This window comes from Talpa europaea (assembly GCF_964194135.1).
Source record: "Talpa europaea genome assembly, chromosome: X".
Taxonomy (NCBI): domain Eukaryota; kingdom Metazoa; phylum Chordata; class Mammalia; order Eulipotyphla; family Talpidae; genus Talpa; species Talpa europaea.
Window position 1 is genome coordinate 13,230,494 of NC_140081.1, and position 19,213 is coordinate 13,249,706.

The 19,213-nt window shown below is 40.8% G+C and overlaps 1 protein-coding gene across 2 annotated transcripts in view; it reads left to right on the forward strand.

The window, feature by feature from the left end:
- The window catches only part of POLA1 (DNA polymerase alpha 1, catalytic subunit), a gene marked incomplete at both ends in the record, with an annotated part of 266,915 nt that overhangs the window by 17,771 nt on the left and 229,931 nt on the right, over positions 1-19,213 (forward strand). The window contains 11 exons of one of the 2 annotated variants that reach the window (XM_084258559.1): positions 724-816; positions 1,244-1,361; positions 1,641-1,812; positions 1,899-2,077; positions 7,724-7,836; positions 8,508-8,628; positions 10,101-10,171; positions 11,053-11,191; positions 12,041-12,195; positions 16,659-16,743; positions 18,441-18,502. In XM_084258559.1, the coding sequence (XP_084114685.1) occupies positions 724-816; positions 1,244-1,361; positions 1,641-1,812; positions 1,899-2,077; positions 7,724-7,836; positions 8,508-8,628; positions 10,101-10,171; positions 11,053-11,191; positions 12,041-12,195; positions 16,659-16,743; positions 18,441-18,502 (1,308 nt within the window). The remainder of the gene's footprint in view (positions 1-723; positions 817-1,243; positions 1,362-1,640; positions 1,813-1,898; positions 2,078-7,723; positions 7,837-8,507; positions 8,629-10,100; positions 10,172-11,052; positions 11,192-12,040; positions 12,196-16,658; positions 16,744-18,440; positions 18,503-19,213) is intronic. The other variant, XM_084258560.1, reaches the window with a different exon arrangement.

A 19,213-nucleotide genomic window follows, 5' to 3' on the forward strand; every position in this document is an offset into this window, starting at 1 on the left:
CCCCCTCCCACCCCATTAAATTATTTTTTTCTGACTATTTTAGGTGAGTAGTTTCCAGCTGTTATAAACTATGCAATTATGTAGATAGTGCTTCTTGGGGCCTGTTACAAGTGTAAGAGTGCATACACACACACACACACACAAAATACAAATCGGTACTGGCAATGCACACTGCTTTTGCTCACATGCTGTAGTGTATGTTCCCTAAATAGATTGAAGCCTGTCAATCTGCACAATCAGGCGTGAAAATCTTCATCTTGAATTCCTAGTGGGGGTGAAGGAAGAGTTAATGAACTGTCCCTGATAGAACTCAGACAGGCTCGGTTGCACTGGGAGTTTGCAATTTGGCTGTTTCACATAAGGACTAAACTTGTGTAGAGGTGTGCTGCTTTCAGAGTGACCCTTGATTAAAATGAGTAACACCAACACCATGTGCTTCTAGCTTAACAGTTTTAAAATGTAATATTCTGGAAGGGTAAGGGAAAGTATATTAAGTTTTAAAAAGAAAATTTGGTGTGGGTTGGATTCAATATCCTGGTTTTCTAGTGAGTCTGTAGAATTGTTGCTATAGTAACTGCAGTGCATGAACATAGCTTTGTGGGGGGAGCAGGAAAAGAAAAAGATACTTTGCTTATTGGCCGTCCATGGGTGAAGAAATGTCCTCTTTTTATCTTTTGGTAAACCACGTATGGCAGCGAATGTCTGTCTTGCCCTTTCTATTAGACACCTCATGTAACTCCACTACCTGTACTGATACCGAAGAAAAAAAGGTCCATGGGAACCTCACTGAATCCTTTCTCTGTGCAAACCCCCAAGGTAAAATGTGTGGAAGTTCCTTCAGTCTTGATTTATATTACTGCTGAAAAATTGTTTTGTTGCTTTTCTGTGTGAAGGAAATACCTTTGAATTTGTGGTTGGTTTTTGTTTTAGATTAAGACTCCCGTTTCATTATATAGTTTCATGCATTTCAAAAATAGCATATGCCTGTGTTTTTCATAGTAAATTTTGTAGTAACTAGTATGTGTTTATTATAGGTATTACAACTGTGCTAAATGCAATAATTTTCCTCCTGGAAACAAGTATTTTTTTGTAAACCTAGGTAACAGTAAAATAATTGAAGCTGTTATATTAATAATACACAAAAGCATTTTATAAATGGGAGCTGTCATTATCTCTGGTCAGGGTAGGACAGTTGTACATTTTTAGTATGCAGGTCTGACTAAACATTAAAAAACATTTACAGGCAGTTCCTTCAGGAAAAACTGCTTCCCCTGTCTCAAGAATGGAGCCTCCATTAACTCCTGTTCCTCTTAAACGTGCTGAATCTTCTGGTAAGTCTGATATTAGGCAGAAGTGCGAGGGTGGTTGCTGAGCAGTTTAAATTGCTGTTGAAAATGGAGGCCTTGTGAATGAAGAAGAGGAGGTGCTTTTGAAGGTATTGTGATAGCAAGATGAAGTGTGAAAGATTTGAATTCATAGCAGTAAAAGTTAAAAACATCTAATTTGGAGATTGAAGAGAAATGCCGATGCATGTGGGAAAGGGATAGGCTGTTCCCGCAGCCTCCATGTGCTCCATGGCCACAGTCCATGATGGGCACGTGTGATGCCTTCAGGGGAGCCTGTGCCGGCTTTGTGTACAGACGACAAGGAGTCGGGGGCAATGGATTTTGAAGATGGTGACTTTGATGAGCCCATGGAAGCTGAGGAGGTGGACGTGGAGCCTGTGGCTACCAAGACTTGGAACCAAGAGAGTGAGCCAGCAGAGGGGTTGAAACACGAGGCGGATCCTGGGCAAGGGAGCACGTCCTACTCGTAAGAGCACTTTATGACTTTTCTGGCAAGTAGAGCTACAATTATTCTGTGGGATTTTGAAAGGTTTTTAAAAATGTCTTTTGCAGAGGAGATTTTCTCCCAGATGTCTCTTGTTGGGATATTGATCAGGAAGATGCCAGCGGTTTTTCAGCCCAGGAAGTTCAGGTGGATTCCAATCACCTCCCACTGGTTAAAGGGGCAGATGAGGAACAGGTGTTTCAGTTTTACTGGCTGGATGCTTATGAAGATCAGTACAGCCAACCAGGTAATCATCCCTACGGTGTAACTGTAGGTCTTTCATACAGAACAGTGGCTTACCCTTAAATGCTTTTGTGATTGTAATGGGCATAGGCTCTGCCCTCACATATGTACATAGCAAGAGAGTCACACTCATTCATTGTAAAGTGCATGAGCCACTGGTTGGAGAGGAGTTGTGATGTGAATAATCCTTCAAGATGCTTATTCTGAAAAACGGTTATGTACTTTTGGAGTGTGTGCTTGTAGTTCACCATCTATGTATCTCTCGTTACTGGAATGTGCTTGATTGTAATGAAGTCAGTCATTCATTTGTTCCTTTGTTCAGCTAATTGAGTGTGTGTTGTGGGCCAGAAACTGAAATGGGGTGAATGAGCTAAACAAATTCCTTATACTAATGCCGCTTATGTTCTAGTGGGCAGGAGGAGGGGGAAAGCCAATAAATATGGTAAGTTGATAAAGGGTGTTAAACAACTAGTTGACAGTCCTCCCTGGTGGCACGCATGGTTACATCTCAACACTATGAAGCTATCAGCAGCCACTGCAGCACGAGTTCGATCCCTGGCCAGGGAGATACCCACGTGGCATGGCAGACCTCTCCTGACTCGCTTGCTGCTCCCCTCAGCAGTGTATTTCAGTAGATCTGCCTGTTCAGTTCCCCACTCTGTCTCTGGTGAATCCTCTCGCCGCCCCCCACCCCTCTGGCCTGTACCCCAGTTCTTATATGCATAAATAAATAAACCTTTAAAAAATAAAAAATAATAAACAACTAGTGGACTGATGGGCAGGCCTGTTGAGGAGACCACTGTTGGACTGAGATTTGAGGTATGTGCAGAGCTCAGGAAAGAGCATTTCAGCCTAGGACACCAGTAAGCAGAGAAGCCTGGAGCAAGAAAGAGGCTTGTGCAATTGTAGCGTAATCAAGTGATGAGATTAGTAGCAAATGAAGTTGGAGATAAAATGCAAAGGCCAGATCATGAAGGACCTTGTAAACCATGTTAAGGCTTAAATCTTATTCTAAAAGCAATGGGGAGGCTGTGGAGGATTTTCAGTGTGTGGGAGCTATGGTCCAGAGAAGTGGGGAGACCCTGGACGTATGTCCATCCAGGAACTTGGACGGGTGGCTGCTGTGGCAGTGGAGAGAAGTGAATGCATTTAGCATGTATTTGATATGAGTTTGTTGATGGATTGATGTGGGGGTTGAAAGAAAGGAATTGGGTGTTTCCCATGGCCTCCAAATGAGCCAATACTGTGATTCTTAAAAGGCCAGGAGACTCTCCATTTTCCTTTTGTATTGCTGGGACCCCTTTCCTTGGGGCTCGATCTGTAGGATTAATATAAAATACTGTGTACACCATGAAAAAGAATTGCCTTTATTCAGATTCTTTTCTGGACCTGAGGGTAGAGGCAAACTTTTTCAAAGTGATTTCCCGGAGACTACATCTGGTGAAAATAGAGTATCTAGATGTCAGTAAAGCTGATGAATAAGTAGGCAGAGTAGGTATTAACTCTTGGACTTGAAGGCCAGATTTACCTTAAGGATAATGAGGCATTGACTGTAACTGGAAAGATATTAACGGTCTCTCAGAGGGGAGGGGAAATACTTAATATGCTTCAGCTTATCAAATACCTAGAAACTCTTGCATGGCCACTTGAAGCATGTTGCCATGTGTTAGTTTCTTAAGAAAAGACATAAACAGTCTTGAAAGGTATCTTACCTACTTCAGCTAGGGCAAGGTAGTTTGGTTAGACCCTATGTCCTCTTTGACTACCTCTGTTAACTTGCTGTTGGAGGGTGGGCTCGCATGTGGGATTACAGGAATCTGAGCTAATTATTTCTCATCTGCGGCCAAAAGGCAGCCTCAGGGGACACCTGCCTCAGAGGACGCCTAGTGGGCTCGCTGGAGTTGTGGGACATGGTGGGCCTGCCCAGCCCAATGCTGCACCTGTACTTTGCTGTGCCTGCTGGCGGCTGGATTTGTTTCCCATCAAAAGCAGACACGTGGGAGCTAACCTTGATTTCCCCCATTTTCCTTGCTTCTCCCCCCAACTCTTGTTTTCTCCTAAAGTACATAAACTGTCTTTTCTCTCTCCTCACAACTCCCACTCCTCAGCCCTTCTTGCTGACCAAAACCACTGCAGCAACCATTGCTGCCAGAGTCACATCATTCCCTCCTTAAGAACAAATCCAAAGAGGCCACTGCCTACCACACAAATCTGAGTTCCTTGCCATACTTCTGATGCCTGCCATGTATGAGTTTTGTGCTTCAGAAAATTTCTGGTATTTCTGCTGTTCTTTACTCCATGTCTCTTTTCTCATCATGTTAGGTCTGATGGACAATGCTCATCTCATATATAATCTCTTGGAAGTTTTCCTAATCTTTCACACTGGCCTGAGAGCCCTTTCTGCGACCTCATCATACCTTTTCCCATCACAATATAAGTCACAATATAAGTTATTTTGAAAAGATCTGATTTCATGGATTTCTTTCTTCCAAATCCTATAAACTCACAGAGGACTGAGACCTTTTATTTCCAGCATCCAGCATGATGCCAGACACTTAGTAGGTGTTCAGTCAATGTTGAAATGAAGTGCAATAGTCAGCAGTCCTATAGTTGTACCTGAAAGGTTCAGAGAACCAGAGTTGCATTGGCTGCTATTGCTCAGTTTGCTTCTTGAAGCCTTGTACAGTGTGGGGAACAGTGGGGAGCACAAGTCAAGGTGCCTCCATAAAGGACCAGATTGAAGTGTCAGCTGCCAAGTATTAGAACCATAAGAAACAACAATCTTCTACTTCTTGTGTGAAGATGAAGTTTTTATTCTTAACCTTTTGCAGGACCTGGATCCAGAGCTGCACTGTCATCTGTGATGGTCACTGGCCAATTGTAGCTCTTTACATTTACATTTAAATTAATTAGAATGAAACAAAGTAAAAATTCAGCATTGGCCACTAGCCACCTATGACTATTAGCTACTATATCCATGGATGGCACAGACAGAGGACAGTTCCTTATTTGCAGAAATTTCTGTTGGCTAGTGCTGCTGTCTGGTAATGGTGTTGGAGGTTAAGATTGAGTCATTGAAGTATAGCTGTACTGGCAAAGCAATCTATTTATATGAATTGTTGAATTCCTGGTACTAGCCATAGCCATGATAGGCCTTTTCAGCCAGTCTTGGAGGATATTTTGCAATTGAAAGGTAGCAGTCTGTTCTCTAGGTTCTAAGATAAAAGGAAATTTCTAGTGTTGAAGAAGGCCTCAGAGACCATCTAGTCTAGCCAGTGACTTTTAGAGGAGGAAGCTGAGACTCCAAAGGGCAGAGTGATGGGCTTCTCACCCCCAGTCCACTCGGCTGCTCTGTGGTGCTACTCAAGTTGTGTCCTCTGTGATTGATGCCAATGGGTTAAATAAGATGACTTAAAAAAAAAGTCCTTTAATTTCAGAGGGTTGAACTGTTTCATCATGATAGCAGGTAATGATCACTGAGCCTTGGTGAAATCAATGCTGCTAATAAAACCAAAGTACTCCCATAGACCCCGTCATTGTTTCTCACTTTCTTACAGATTCTGAGTAAGTCAGTTGTTGCTGAATGCTCCATAATTATGAAAAGAATCTTACTCTTTGCATATGGGAAGATATCCTGTCTTCATTATGACTTTTTCAAGGTTGAATAATCCTGACTGCACCTGGTTTCAGCTAGTAACTTTGGGGGGAATGTAATCTTTGTTTACCATGATCTTTTTGTGGCAAATGAGGCATAAACAGTGTCAAATGCGTTGCATGAAGAGTGATATTAGTTTGACTGTAAAATGAGCTATTTGAATCTTTGAATCCAATATTAGGGTCTTTATTTTTCTTTGCATGGAATTTTGTTTTTTTCGTCTGTAACTGTTGTGAGGATGACTTTTAATTTTCTGAGCTACTGTGATTTTTTTTCTTTTTTAATCATCCCCACAGTCCTCCCTTCCCTCTCCCCATCTCCCCCGCCTCCTTCCCCCCAGCTGAAAATCACACAACTCTTGTAAGAATTTTAATCATCTGCAGAAATGAAAATTTTTGATGGTCTTATTTCTACTAGGATGAGTGACAAAAGGAACCACTGATGAGCTGTCTTGTGAAACTGGAATAAATGGCCTTGTGAACAGTAGCCTTTACATGTGCTGGCATTTTCTTAGTGTCTTACATCAATAACTGTTGCGTGACTATGTTGATTACTGCTGTGTAATTATTCATGGGGCCCAGAATTTTGCACAGTGACCACTCCTTGGGTTGACTATCAAATCCTTGAGGTCCTTTCTTTTTTTTTAATTTTTAAAATTTTTTTTTAAAGATTTGTTTATTTGTCCATACAAGAGCTGGGGTACAGGTCAGACTTGTGAGGGGGCAGGGGTGAGAGGATTCACCAGAGTGGGGAACAGAACAGGCAGACTGACGAAATACACTGTTGACGGGAGCAGTGGGCGCAACAGGAGAGGTCTGCCGTGCCATGTGGGACCCTCGCCGGCCGGCCGGAATTGAACTAGCGCTGCAGAGGCTGCAGACAGCTTCACAGCGCAGTGCTCAACTATCTGCGCCACCAGAGGAGGCCCTAAAGGATTTATTTTTTATTATGCGCATAAGAACTCGGGCATAGGCCAGAGGTGCGGTGGTGGGGAGGGGTGGTGAGAGGATTCACCAGAAACAGAGTGGGGAGCAGAAGAGGTGGATCTACTGAAATAAACACTGATGTGAGGGGAGCAGTGAGCAAGACAGGAGAGGTCTGCTGCGCTATGTGGTTCAGCTCACTGGCCAGGCATCGAACTTACACCACAGTGGCTGGTGATTGCTTGACAGCACTGAGACTTTAACCTCTGCACCACCAGGGAGGCCCGAGAAAGACTTGTTTTTATTTGTAGTATACATTACTTAGGGATCGCAAAAGGACTGTCTCTGCTGACTTGGTTGCTAGACCATTTGTTAAACTGAAATAGAAGAAAAGGAAACATTACAAACATTACCTAGCCAGATGTTTTAAGGAGCCTTTTAGGTAGAAAGGGTGAAATAGGAGATAATAGTTGAACCCTATTATGAGATATTTTTTATTATATGGGATGAGGTATATGAGATGAATTGTGTTTTTCTCAGGCACCGTTTTACATGTAGAAAAATACTGGTGCACCATACATAGCTTCCCTTATATGTGAATATTAGTTTTTATGAATAAATACAAGTGGGTAAAAAGGAATTTAGTATTCTCAGGTTTGTAGGTTCTCACAGGAGCTTTAAATGTGAGATTGGGGGAAATGGTTAGTGCTTTTTGTTTTTCCTCTTGTGTGTAATCCTAGTTACAGGGAATTTTTTTTCTGCACTGATTTCTAAGTGGTGCCTCCAGTGACCTGGGATGTCTCTTAATTCTAGCGAAGATGTAGAGATAGTAAAAAATAAATCACTCCAAGGTAGAGAATCATCTGTCCAATGTGGTATTGTTGGATGGCATGGGTGCTGTGGAAAGGAACTGGTCTTGGGAGAATGGGCAGCAGATACAAATTTGTTGTAAAAACAAATGAATATTTGTGTCCACATAAATATGTGTCCACATTCAGTGATCCGCTATCTTGCCTCCTGCCTTGTGACATAATTGAAGTGTTTCCCTTCTCATGTTTTTCTCTTATTTTAGGTGTGGTATTTCTGTTTGGCAAAGTTTGGATTGAATCAGCCAAAACCCATGTGAGCTGTTGTGTCTTGGTGAAAAACATCGAGCGAACACTGTATTTCCTTCCCCGGGAAACGGTAAATATCGGTGATGAGCTTCTGGTACCCAGTACTTGTCAGGGGCGCATATCCCATGTCCTGCCGCCAATCCTACCCTGCAGCAAGGCTGTGGATTATCTACAACCTCCAGGCCTTCTTGTCTAGGCTGCCTGCCTGGTGACCCTGGTAGTCAACAGCTTCGTGAGAACTTGGGAAAAGTAGAGTGTAAAACGTCTAAGTTCTAGTATGTATGCAACGCTTGCTTCCCCCATCCCTCATTTCCATGTGACACCATCGTGGGCAGTTTTCACACTTTGGCTGTTCGGATATCAGTGTATCATTCCCCCCATAGCCATTTAACATGGTCAGTTCCGTTTGCTTCTCCTTAAAATCTACACTCACCTTTCAAACCCAATCCCTCCCCATCTCAGCTGAATTGTGGAGCTTCTTGGTCGGGATTTTTACATTCTCCCCTTTTCTAGAATCAATCATCTTTATCTCTGACTGCTTCTATGATGCTGCTGAGAGGAATTGGGCATTGGGTTTACTACATTTTGGGGTCTGTTTCTGAGTTCGCTTGTAAAACTGTTCCATTAAATGTTTATATGAGTGAGGATGAAAATTGATGTAGACTTGGCTGCCTGGTGTTTCAGAAGATCTTACACACAAATTCTTTTTTCCCCTTCCCTTCCCTCTCTATGGGAGAGCAGAAAATTAACCTAAATACAGAGAAAGAAACAGGAGCTCCAGTTACAATGAAGGATGTTTATGATGAATTTGATGAGAAAATAGCAGCAAAACACAAAATTATGAAGTTCAAGTCCAAGGTTTGTATTTGGTAATAATTTTTTCCAGTTTTAATTATTACTTGTTCATTTCCTGATTTAGTCAATAGTTATTGCATATCCTCTTTGTGCAAAATGCCATCTGTGTGGTTATAATTCACTGAATGGGAATTTTCATATGTGTCAATGTCAAACCAGTATATTAAATTTGTGAAAGTATTTTTTCTTTTTAAACTGCTTATAAAATAATGGTCATTAATTTCAATAGAAAATAACTCATAACACATACTTCCCATACTTGTAGCATATTTTATGCTCTTAATATGAAATGGAAAAGAGGCCATTCTCATCTTATATATTAGTTATTACCAGGCCGTCTTTGTCAGAAGGCTAAAGTAATGTTTACTGCACTAAATAAAGTAAGGTTTTAATCTTCAAAAATCAGGTGCTGTGATGCTTTTACTAAACAGAATAAAAATCTACATATTGATCAGTTGTCTTGATTTTAGTGAGTTATTCATTCCTTTGGCCATTATTGCAGGGAATCTGTCTCAACATATAGGCTATTATCGGTGATACTGTTCAAAAGGGAGGATGGAGTTGTGGAACACATGACTAATTGCCTTAACTATTTGAGCTTTGAATTATGGCTGATGGATCAAGTCTCTGAGATTCTAGAGCAATGTGGTGTAATGGTGAAGCCCATAGATTCTGGGGCCAGACTGCTTGTGCATCATGTGACTGACAAGTGCTTAGTGACTTCTGGGCCTGTTTCTTGGCCTGAGAAGTAAGGCCCTATTTCAATAGTTGTTGAAAGGGTTGAACTAATGAATTCATATAAGGTGATAAGAATAGTCCTTGAGGGCCTCCCCGGTAATGCAGCGGGTTGAGTGCAGCACTTTGGAGTTGTCCGCAGCCTCTGCAGCGCGGGTTTGATTCCCGGCCGGCCAGGGAGATACCCACATGGTGCAGCAGACCTCTCCTGCCTCGCCTGCTGCTTCCCTCAGCAGTGTCTTCGGTCCATCTGCCTGTTCTGCTCCCCGCTGGTGAATTCTCTCACCCTCCTGTGCCTCTGGCCTGTACCCTAGTTCTTGTATAAATAAATAAATCTTAAAAAAAAAAAAAAGAATAGTCCTTGGTACATGGCAGCTCTCAATAAATATGAACTGTAGTTATAATACTAATTACTAGTTTTTCTAGCAAAATGGAGTTGCTTAGTATCAAAGAGTAGCACACAATTTTAGCGTATTAATATTGTAAAAGTTTAATAAAATTTTTTATTACCCCCTTTGAATATAAATATTTCTAAGTTTTCTAGTGTCCATTTTGTCACTGGGTATTTTAGCAGTGGAAAGAGCAAAGGATACCTTTTGACATTATATAACTTTGTGTTCTCTAAGGGTACTAGATTCCTAGTGATTAAATATGGGGACATGTGTTGTGTATGTAATGCTTATCAATCTCATCTGTGAAAAGTTTCTGTCTTAATGATTTTTATATGTCTGTTTACCCAGATAGTGGAAAAGAACTATGCTTTTGAGATACCTGATATTCCAGAAAAATCTCAGTATTTGGAAGTTAGATACTCGGTAAGTCAAACAAAGAAAATTATTAGGTTTTGGTTGAGAGTAATTTTTTTTCTCTTTCTGAGCTTTCAGCTGACTTTCAACTAGGAGTATGGACAGGGCTCCTAAAGCCCACAGTTCACTGAGGTGGACTTCCATAATGAATAATTAAACTGGGTCATATTAATTTAAATAATGTAGACTACAGATTATACTTCCTTTGTCTACTTTCAAGTATGTATCAAGTATTAAATAAGTTGAAACAGCACGGCTGTTTGTCAAGTGGAATGAATGCCACAGGATGGAGTTGGACATTAGTCTGTTGAAGTGTCCTTTCTGAGCAGTGGAAAGGTGAGAGAGGCGCGTCAGTAACATTCCTCTAGCGCTGCTCCTGCTCCTAGGACAGGCAAGGTCATTGCTGCAAGATGCTAATTAGCGACCATGACCTCCTTTTACCTCTGTTTTAGTGTTTTGATCCCATGATGTTGGAAATGGGAGACTAAGAAATGTTTCTGACAGTGGTGATAAAAAGTACCATGGAAGCGTTTGGAATGAGTCCACTCTCTCACTTTCATTCTCCTAATGGAGTAGTACTTATTTGGCTGTTCTTTATCAGCAAGGCATGTACGGCTCTGGACAGAATTTTTCTTTTGGGGGAGCTTTCTGGCCTACTTTTCTTCTAATGGGTGTCATCAAGATGCATTATTTTGTCATCGTGAATTGTTTTTGTTTCCTACTGTGAATTGTTTTGGATTTCATTTGTGGCAAATTACATTTCATATATATCAAAGGCATTTTTGCTGGTGCATCACATAGAGGCTTTTGTTTATTTCAAATACGTACTTTGGAAAATGTGAAGTAATAATTTCAAACAAAAAATTTTTTTCATTTTTTGCCTTTTTCAGGCTGAAATGCCACAGCTTCCTCAGAGTTTGAAGGGAGAAACCTTCTCTCATGTATTTGGAACCAACACATCCAGCTTGGAACTATTCTTGATGAACAGAAAGATCAAAGGACCTTGTTGGCTTGAAGTAAAAAATCCACGTAAGAAAAAATTTACTTTCAGAATGCTAAGTCAATTGCTGATAAATAATGGGTTTTCAAGGAGAGTTAAGGAAGTCTGTTTATTTCTGTGTGTCCGCTCTCTATGTTTGACAAACAGCCGTGCTAGTGGTCTAGTTGGAGGGTGGTCCTCATTAGCCCTGGTGGTCTATTGGTTGCATAGTGAACACTGACCTCTGATGGGGGGGCATCACTGCCCCAATGCGAATAGTGCTTGTTTCATCTCTTTCCTCATGCTTTTCAGTATTTGCATCTGTGATAATAATTTTGCCTTCATGAACTCCTTGGAAATGTTCTGTGAATCCTCCAAGGCACACAGTTTTATTTATTTTTTTAATAAAACCTCTGGATTCTTTGGAGAATAATAACTGTGGGCCCTTTTCCCAGGAAAATGAATATAAAGGGCCTCTCTGGTGGCACAAGGGGTTAAGCCCACACTGTGAAACAGCTCTGGGTGGCCAGGGAGCAGCTCACATGGCGAAGCAGATCTTCCTGTCTTGCCCACTGCTCCCCTCAGCAGTGTATTTCGGTCAGTCTGCCTGTTTTGTTCCCCACTCTGTCTCTGGTGAATCCTCTCACCCCGCACATCTCTGGCCTCTACCCCAGCTCTTGTATGCATAAATAAATAAATCTTAAAAAATGGATGTAATGTACACACAAGCACATGTGTGAAGATTTGCATAAAGCCAATAATGTGACTTATTTTTAGAAGTTATAATAAGGTATTAGAGGTTGGGATAGAAGATCATCTTAGTTCATTATAGATGTTTTAATTATAGTAGTTTTTCTTTTTCAGAAAATGACTATTGATCTGTTGTATCCTCTTTTCAGAGCTCGTGAATCAGCCAATTAGCTGGTGTAAAGTTGAGGCAATGGCTTTGAAACCAGACCTGGTGAATGTAATTAAGGATGTCAGTCCTCCTCCGCTTGTGGTGATGTCTTTTAGTGTGAAGACAATGCAGAATGCAAAGACACATGAAAATGAGGTAAAGAAATAGGTCAGGTTTATTTTTGAAGATTTATCTTTATTTGTGCATACAAGAACTGGGGTACAGGCCAGAGGTATGGGGCTGAGGGGCGGTAAGAGGTCTCACCAGAGATAGTGGAGAGCAGAAGAGGTGGATCTACTGAAATACATTGCTGAGAAGAGCAGTGGGTGAGACAGGAGAGGTCTGCTGTGCCATGTGGGTTAGCTCCCTGGCCAGGGATCGAACTCATGCCACAGTGGCTGGCGATTGCTTGATAGCACTGAGACTTTAACCCCTGTTCCACTAGGGAGGCCCCAGGTCAGAATTTCTAAAAAATATTTATTTATTTATTTATTTATACAAGCACGGGGTACAGTCAGAAGCGCGGGAGGGCGAGAGAACTCACCAGAGCCAGAGCGGGGAGCAGAACAGGCAGACTGGCGAAGTACACTGCTGAGGGGAGCAGCGGCCGGGGCAGGAGAGGTCTGCATGCCATGTAGGACCCTCGCTGGCGGCCGGGGATTGAACCGGTGCTGCAGAGGCTGTGGGCACCTTTGCAGCCCAGTGCTCAACTGCTGTGCCACTGGGGAAGCCCCCCTAGGTCAGATTTTAACGTATGTTTCTGATGCAATACTTGCCTCAGCACAGCTTTTCTGCAAGGGAAACTTGGTCTTTTTGAAGGGAGAAGGATACTGATTCACTACTAAAATCTATTTTGGAGAACGAGTTGGATTTCTTTTTTAAAGACTTGGACTTTATTTTTAATTTTCTTTTTGGAGAACTTTCTATGGACACGGAATAATTTACTGAACTCCCATTTAACTGTCACTCGTGCATTCAGCAGTTAGCAAGATTTTGTGACATTCGTTTATCCTCCCCTCTTCTTTTTTCCTCCCAGAGCATTTGAAAGTGAATTTTAGACATTGTCATTTTACTCCTGTATACTTTGATATGCATCTCTCAAACTATGTGTACTTTCTTACAGAATTTCTTACACATACCATTATCACACCTATAACATTAACATCTAAAACATCTAGTATATATTCACATCATTCCGTTGCTCAATAATGCTTTTTAGCACTTGGTTTTTTTGAATCAGGAGTCATACAAGAGTCACAGATGGTGTTTAATTTTTATGTCTGTTGAATCTCTTTTGAAAGGGTGCAGCTCCTCCTGCCCCTCTAAATTATTCAGTGATATTGACTTATTGAAGAAACGCTGTCGATTGCCTTGTGGAATGTCCCATTTTCTGTTTGTTTGCTTTGTTGTGGTGTCATTGGTGTTCTTCCTCTGAATTAGTGTTGGCAAATTGGCCTGTGGTCGAATCCAGCTCGCCACTTATTTTTGTAAATAAAATTTCATTGGAAGACAGTTTGTCTATTTACATGCTACCTATGCTGCTTTTGTACCACAGCAGCAGAGTTTGTAATCATGTCAGATAATGTGGCCTGCAAGTTCTAAAATATTTATTCTATGACCCTTAATAGAAGTGTGCCAGGCTCTACTAGTTAGTGCCAAAGGACTGATTCGATTCAGATTTGCATTTCTTGGCTAGAATACTCTATAGGTGGCACAGTATACTTAATGGTGCACCATAGCAGGAGGTACATGTCTGGTTAAACCACCGTAAGTAGGACTTATTGATTAGTCATTTCAAGTTTCATCTAAGGCAGGGTTTTCAGCCTTGGCACTGCTGGTATTTTGGGCTGTGTAATTCATTGTTGTGGGAGCTGTTCCCTGCATTGTGTGGTGTTTAGCAGTATGCTTAGCTAGGTGTCAGTAGCAAACCTCTCCCCCCAGTCAACACAACCAGATAAGCCTCCAAATATCACCAAGTGTTCCCCTGGGTAAGGGTGATTATTCCCATCTGAGAACTGCTGATCACTTCATCTGTTAGTGATTTTTACTTGGATTACTTATCTCGTTAGGGTTCGTGAGCTGGTGGTTTTCTGTCAACCTTTCCATGTTCATTAAACTTGTTAAATATTAGGACATCTATTAGCTAAGTTTTTCTATAAAGGTCATTTTTTCTTATTAACCAGCACTATTTGTTTATATTGCAATAGTTTATACAGGAAGGACAGATACATATGTACTTCTTTCTCTCTTTGCCAATTTTCTGGGTAGGAGGTTAGGGAATGAAATTACATGCAGTGCTGACCAATGTTTTTGATTATTTTTGTTATTTATTTTTGCTTTTATGGAATTTCATTATGAACTCACTGGTTTTGTATCTATTCAGTGTATTTCAATCTATTGCATTCATTGTTATTTTTGATATTTTGTCTCTGGTCAGTGGGAACTTCATTACATTCTAAATTTTGACATTGATGGGGCTGTTATTTAACAGCAACATTTGGGCAGTATTTTTACTCTGATTTTTAAATGAACTGATTTGATCTTTTAATAAGTTACTATAGCGTAAAGGGTCATAGTTACTGGTGGAGTGTTTGAAAAGGTTTAAGTAGTTAAAAAAAAAAAAACCCATTCCCTAGTGTCCAGAATGAGTTTTCTAAATGTTACTTTCTGGTAAAGGAAACAGGGCTCCATGCAGAAAAGCCTGATTCAGGCCAGGAAATGTCTGAGATACACCTGGAACATTTTGTTATACTAGAAAGCATCTAAAGGTGTGCCAGAAGGGCTAAGGAGTTAATCCGAGTTTTCTATTGGCCAAAGATAGGGCAGTTTGAGCAAAGATAAGAATAGCTACAACAGATGGAAACACATAAGTTCATAATACTACTCTATACATCCTAACAAGACCACATTGGCCACCTGTGGTGGAAGTTAGGGAGTCAATTCATTCTTCTAAAAATTGATAAAGGATTGAATCACGTATTGATCTGAATGTTTGGTTACTCAGGTAACCAAATAATTGATGAGGGGAAGTTTTTCTTCATAGATTTCTAGTTAATAAATGATGATGGAAAAATTGAGTTATTATACTTTGTAATCTCAGACGGAATAAATAATGGATCTAGGCATTGATCACCAGTGGCTATTAATATCACTAAAATACAGATAACTAGACATGATTATCTCAGAAGTAATCACTTTGGTGCCTCCAAAGTATGCTTGCCAAAAATAGAACCTGATTTTGATCAAGCCTTTAGATCTAATGTGAATTTATCAGCAATACTAAAACAGAGGAACTCGTTAAAAGACAACTTTGTGATGCAAACAGCAGAATCCACCTATCAGGCACTCTAGAGGGTAAATGACCCAGTTTCCACAACACATAAATTGCAACGATGTAATAGTTGGGTGGGGTTGTGTCAGCAGTTTTACCTATATCAATCAGTTGCAGATATGGATTTTATGTAGTAAATAAAATGATAAAGTAGTTGGGAAAACAAAAATTTGAACCCTGCGTGGATAGTGATTTTAAGGATTTGCTGTAATTGTTTTTTTTTTCAAGATTTATTTTTTTAAAGGTTTATTTATTCACGCATACAAGAACCAGGGTACAGGCCAGATGTGTGGGAGGGTGAAAGGATTCATCAGAGACAGAGCGGGGAACAGAACAGGCAGACTGACTGAAATACACTGCTGAGGGGAGCAGTGGGCGGGACAGGAGAGGTCTGCCGTGCCATGTGGGATTCTTGCCTGCCGGCCAGGATCGAACCCACACTGCAGGGGCTTCAGACAGCTTCACAGTGCCGTGCTCAACCGCCTTAGCCACCAGGGAGGCCCTTTTTAATATTTATTTATGCATACAAGAGCTGGGGCACAGTCCAGAGATGCAGGGGTGAGAGGATTCAGCAGAGACAGAGTGGGGAACAGAACAGGCAGACTGACTGAAATACACTGCTGAGGGGAGCAGTGGACGAAACAGGAGAGATCTGCTTCACCATGTGGGTTGCTCCCTGGCGGGCCGGGGATCAAACTTGTGCTGCAGAGGCTTCAGATTGCTTCATAGTGGGGTGCTTAACCCCTTGCGCCACCAGAGAGGCCTGATTTGCTGTTAATTGTATTAGCTAGAATGACCGTGTTACATTTTAAAACTTCTTTTAAAGTAGTTGTTCTCAATGGGGTATGATTTCGCCCTCAAGAGGACATCGGCAATATCTGGAGATATTTTTGGTTGTCACAACTTGGGTAGTTAGAATGCTGCTAGACATCACACAATATACCTTATGGCCTCCACAACAAGGAATTTCATCCATAATGCCAAGCTTGTGAAATCCTGTTTTTGAGATAATAGGCTGAAATGTTTCTGGATAAATTGATAGGTTTGGGTTTGTTTAAAATAATCTAGGGGGAGTGAATAGGTCTGCAGGTGAGTTGATAATCGAAGTTGGAGGACAATTGTATGAGAGTTCACTTTATTCTGTTTTTTAATTTGTTTAAATATTTTCATAATGAGAAGTTAAAAGATAGTCATACAAACTGGAATCTATTAATCTTGGTGGTTTTGATGAGAAATAGAACACACAGTAATGTCTGATGCGTGGTGTGTTTTCCTCCTTTCTTTGCAGATTATCGCCATGGCAGCTTTGATCCATCACAACTTTGCATTAGATAAAGCACCCCCACAGCCTCCCTTTCAGTCACACTTCTGTGGTATGATTTTTTTTTCTAGTTTATTAATAGTTTGATTTTATTTTTTCTTATTCTTTCTCCAACTTTTGGATCAGTAACTTTTTTTTTAAATATTTATTTATACAAGCACTGGGGTATAGGATAGAGGTGCGGTAGGGTGAGAGAATTCACCAGAGACAGAGCAGGGAACAGAAAAGGCAGAAGGACCGAAGTACACTGCTGAGGGGAGCAGCGGGCGAGACAGGAGAGGTCTGCCTCACTATGTGTGTATCTCCCTGGCCAGCCGAGAATCTACCTGGCGCTGCAGAGGCTGCGGACAGCTTCACAGGCACTGCACTCAACCCGCTGTGCCACTGGGGAGGCCTTCAGTAACTTGTTTTTGAAAACGTTTTCTGAAGTAGTTAATGCATACTGTTAGAGAAGTTTTTTTTTTTTTGTGTGTGTGTGATCTGTGAACACTAAGTTTTATTGGATTGATTGCCTCCTATTGTTCTGGTAGCTGAAGTTGGGAGGCAGCTTGGTATCTCAGAGTGACTGTTTTGGGGTGGAGTAGTTTTTTCCTGGGTCAAAGTATGCTTTAACTTTTCATGATGTTATTCTAAAAGCTCATCATAGAAACCTTGCCAAGATTTGCAGTGTGATGAGGCAAGATGCCAATGCATAAGTAAATGCTTACTTATTTGGGGGGAGTTACGGTAATACTAAATTGGAGTTGGGGTGTGCTCTGCATAAAATCCAGTGGTTAAAATTATGCCACAGAATTCTGCATGCCAGAATATGTTCGATGTTGCAAGCTTGGTCAGGTAAGTGACCTTTTTTGTTTTGTTAAAAGGCGGGACATGCGCAGACCTCTCCTGCCGCCCGCTGCTCCCCTCAGCAGTGTACTTCAGTCCTTCTGCCTGTTCTGCTCCCCGCTCTGGCTCTGGTGAATTCTCTTACCCTCCCGCGCTTCTGACTGTACCCAGTGCATGTATAAACAAAACAAACAAATAAATAAAATAAATAAATAAATAAAAAAAAGCCTCTTTAAAAAAAAAAAAAGGCGGGACATGATACCATTGACCTGTTATGCTTCGCTGGGATTGTTTGTAGCCCAGAAGCATTTGCTGCCTGGGTATCCTGGGTATTAGGAAAGTGGGGCTAGGGAAACAAGCAGAAGAGGGAATGTGACATATTATTATTTTGAAGTTTTACCCTTTCAGTGGGGTGGAATACACAGAACAAAATGATGAGAATAGCCTGGAAAACATGTGGAAGAAAGTAGTCATTAACTCATTTCAACATGCATTTATTCCTCTCCTCTGTATATGTCACTGTGAACAGCTGTTGTGAGTAGCAAGGAACAGTGTGTAGTGGAGGAAGCTCCAGTCATCTTTACTTCTCTAACGTTGAGAAGGTTGGATTGAGTTCCTCTGATAGATTGTTTGAGGCTTTGGTGATGGTGGGAATTGCCTTTTGGAAAGTGTCAAACATCCTATATTCTGACTCTGATGAGTAGCAAATGTTTCATCAAAGAGCTTTTAACAATTGCTGGGACTTGGGCTTTTGTGTGTAGCTATTAATTTGAGGTCCAGCAACATGAGCAATGGAAATACTTAACTTTTCAGAGATTGGGGAGAATTTATTTTTATTTAAGACAGTTTCCATTCAGAAACATCCCGTGTGTGTATACTTAAAATTGGACTAAGATGGGTGTTGGAATCTTTTTCTTCTTACAGTTGTATCTAAGCCAAAGGACTGTATTTTTCCATATGATTTGAAAGAAAGCATTAATAAAAAGGTAACGTTATTTATTCCTTTTCAATATGAAGCATTTGTTTAGAAAGAAAAGGAGGATGGTATGGATTAGAAATAGGCCATTTCAAAAAAAAAAAAAAGAAATAGGCCATTTCATATGTTAGTTTATTGGTAGGTTGAACTGTGACATTAACCCATTAAAGTATATTAGAAACATAAAACTAGAAACATTACTGATTTAAAAATGTTTAAATGTTTTACCACCTTACATTAATGGATACTACACCTTATTAGTAGATGGATAGGCTCATGCCCTCCTTCAGATAGCTTAATTGGAAGCTTTCCCAAAATGCATGATCCATGATTACTGGTTTGGTAAAGTGGGGGGTAAAGCCCTGCCCTCCCACCCTCCAGCTTGAAGGGAGCCAAGTGAAGTTGGGAATGCTGTGGATAGTTAAAGGGGACATGTATTGGAAAGGTTAATGTAGGGTGGGCAAAACTGATAATTATCTCCAAGTCCCAATATACTCCATGAAGAAGTATTAATGGGGGGGGGGTAGTAGTATAATGAGGTTTTCACAAAGGCAGAGATAGTTAGTGTAAAGAATTTCTTTTTTGGATATTGTTTCTTTTTTGAAATGATTATGTTGGTGAATTTATAGGTTTTTTTTTTAAGGGTCCTCACTTGACAAAATTAGATGTGAGTGACCTTGTCAGGGTTCACTTCTGTTAAATTGGCGTGAGAAATCCAATA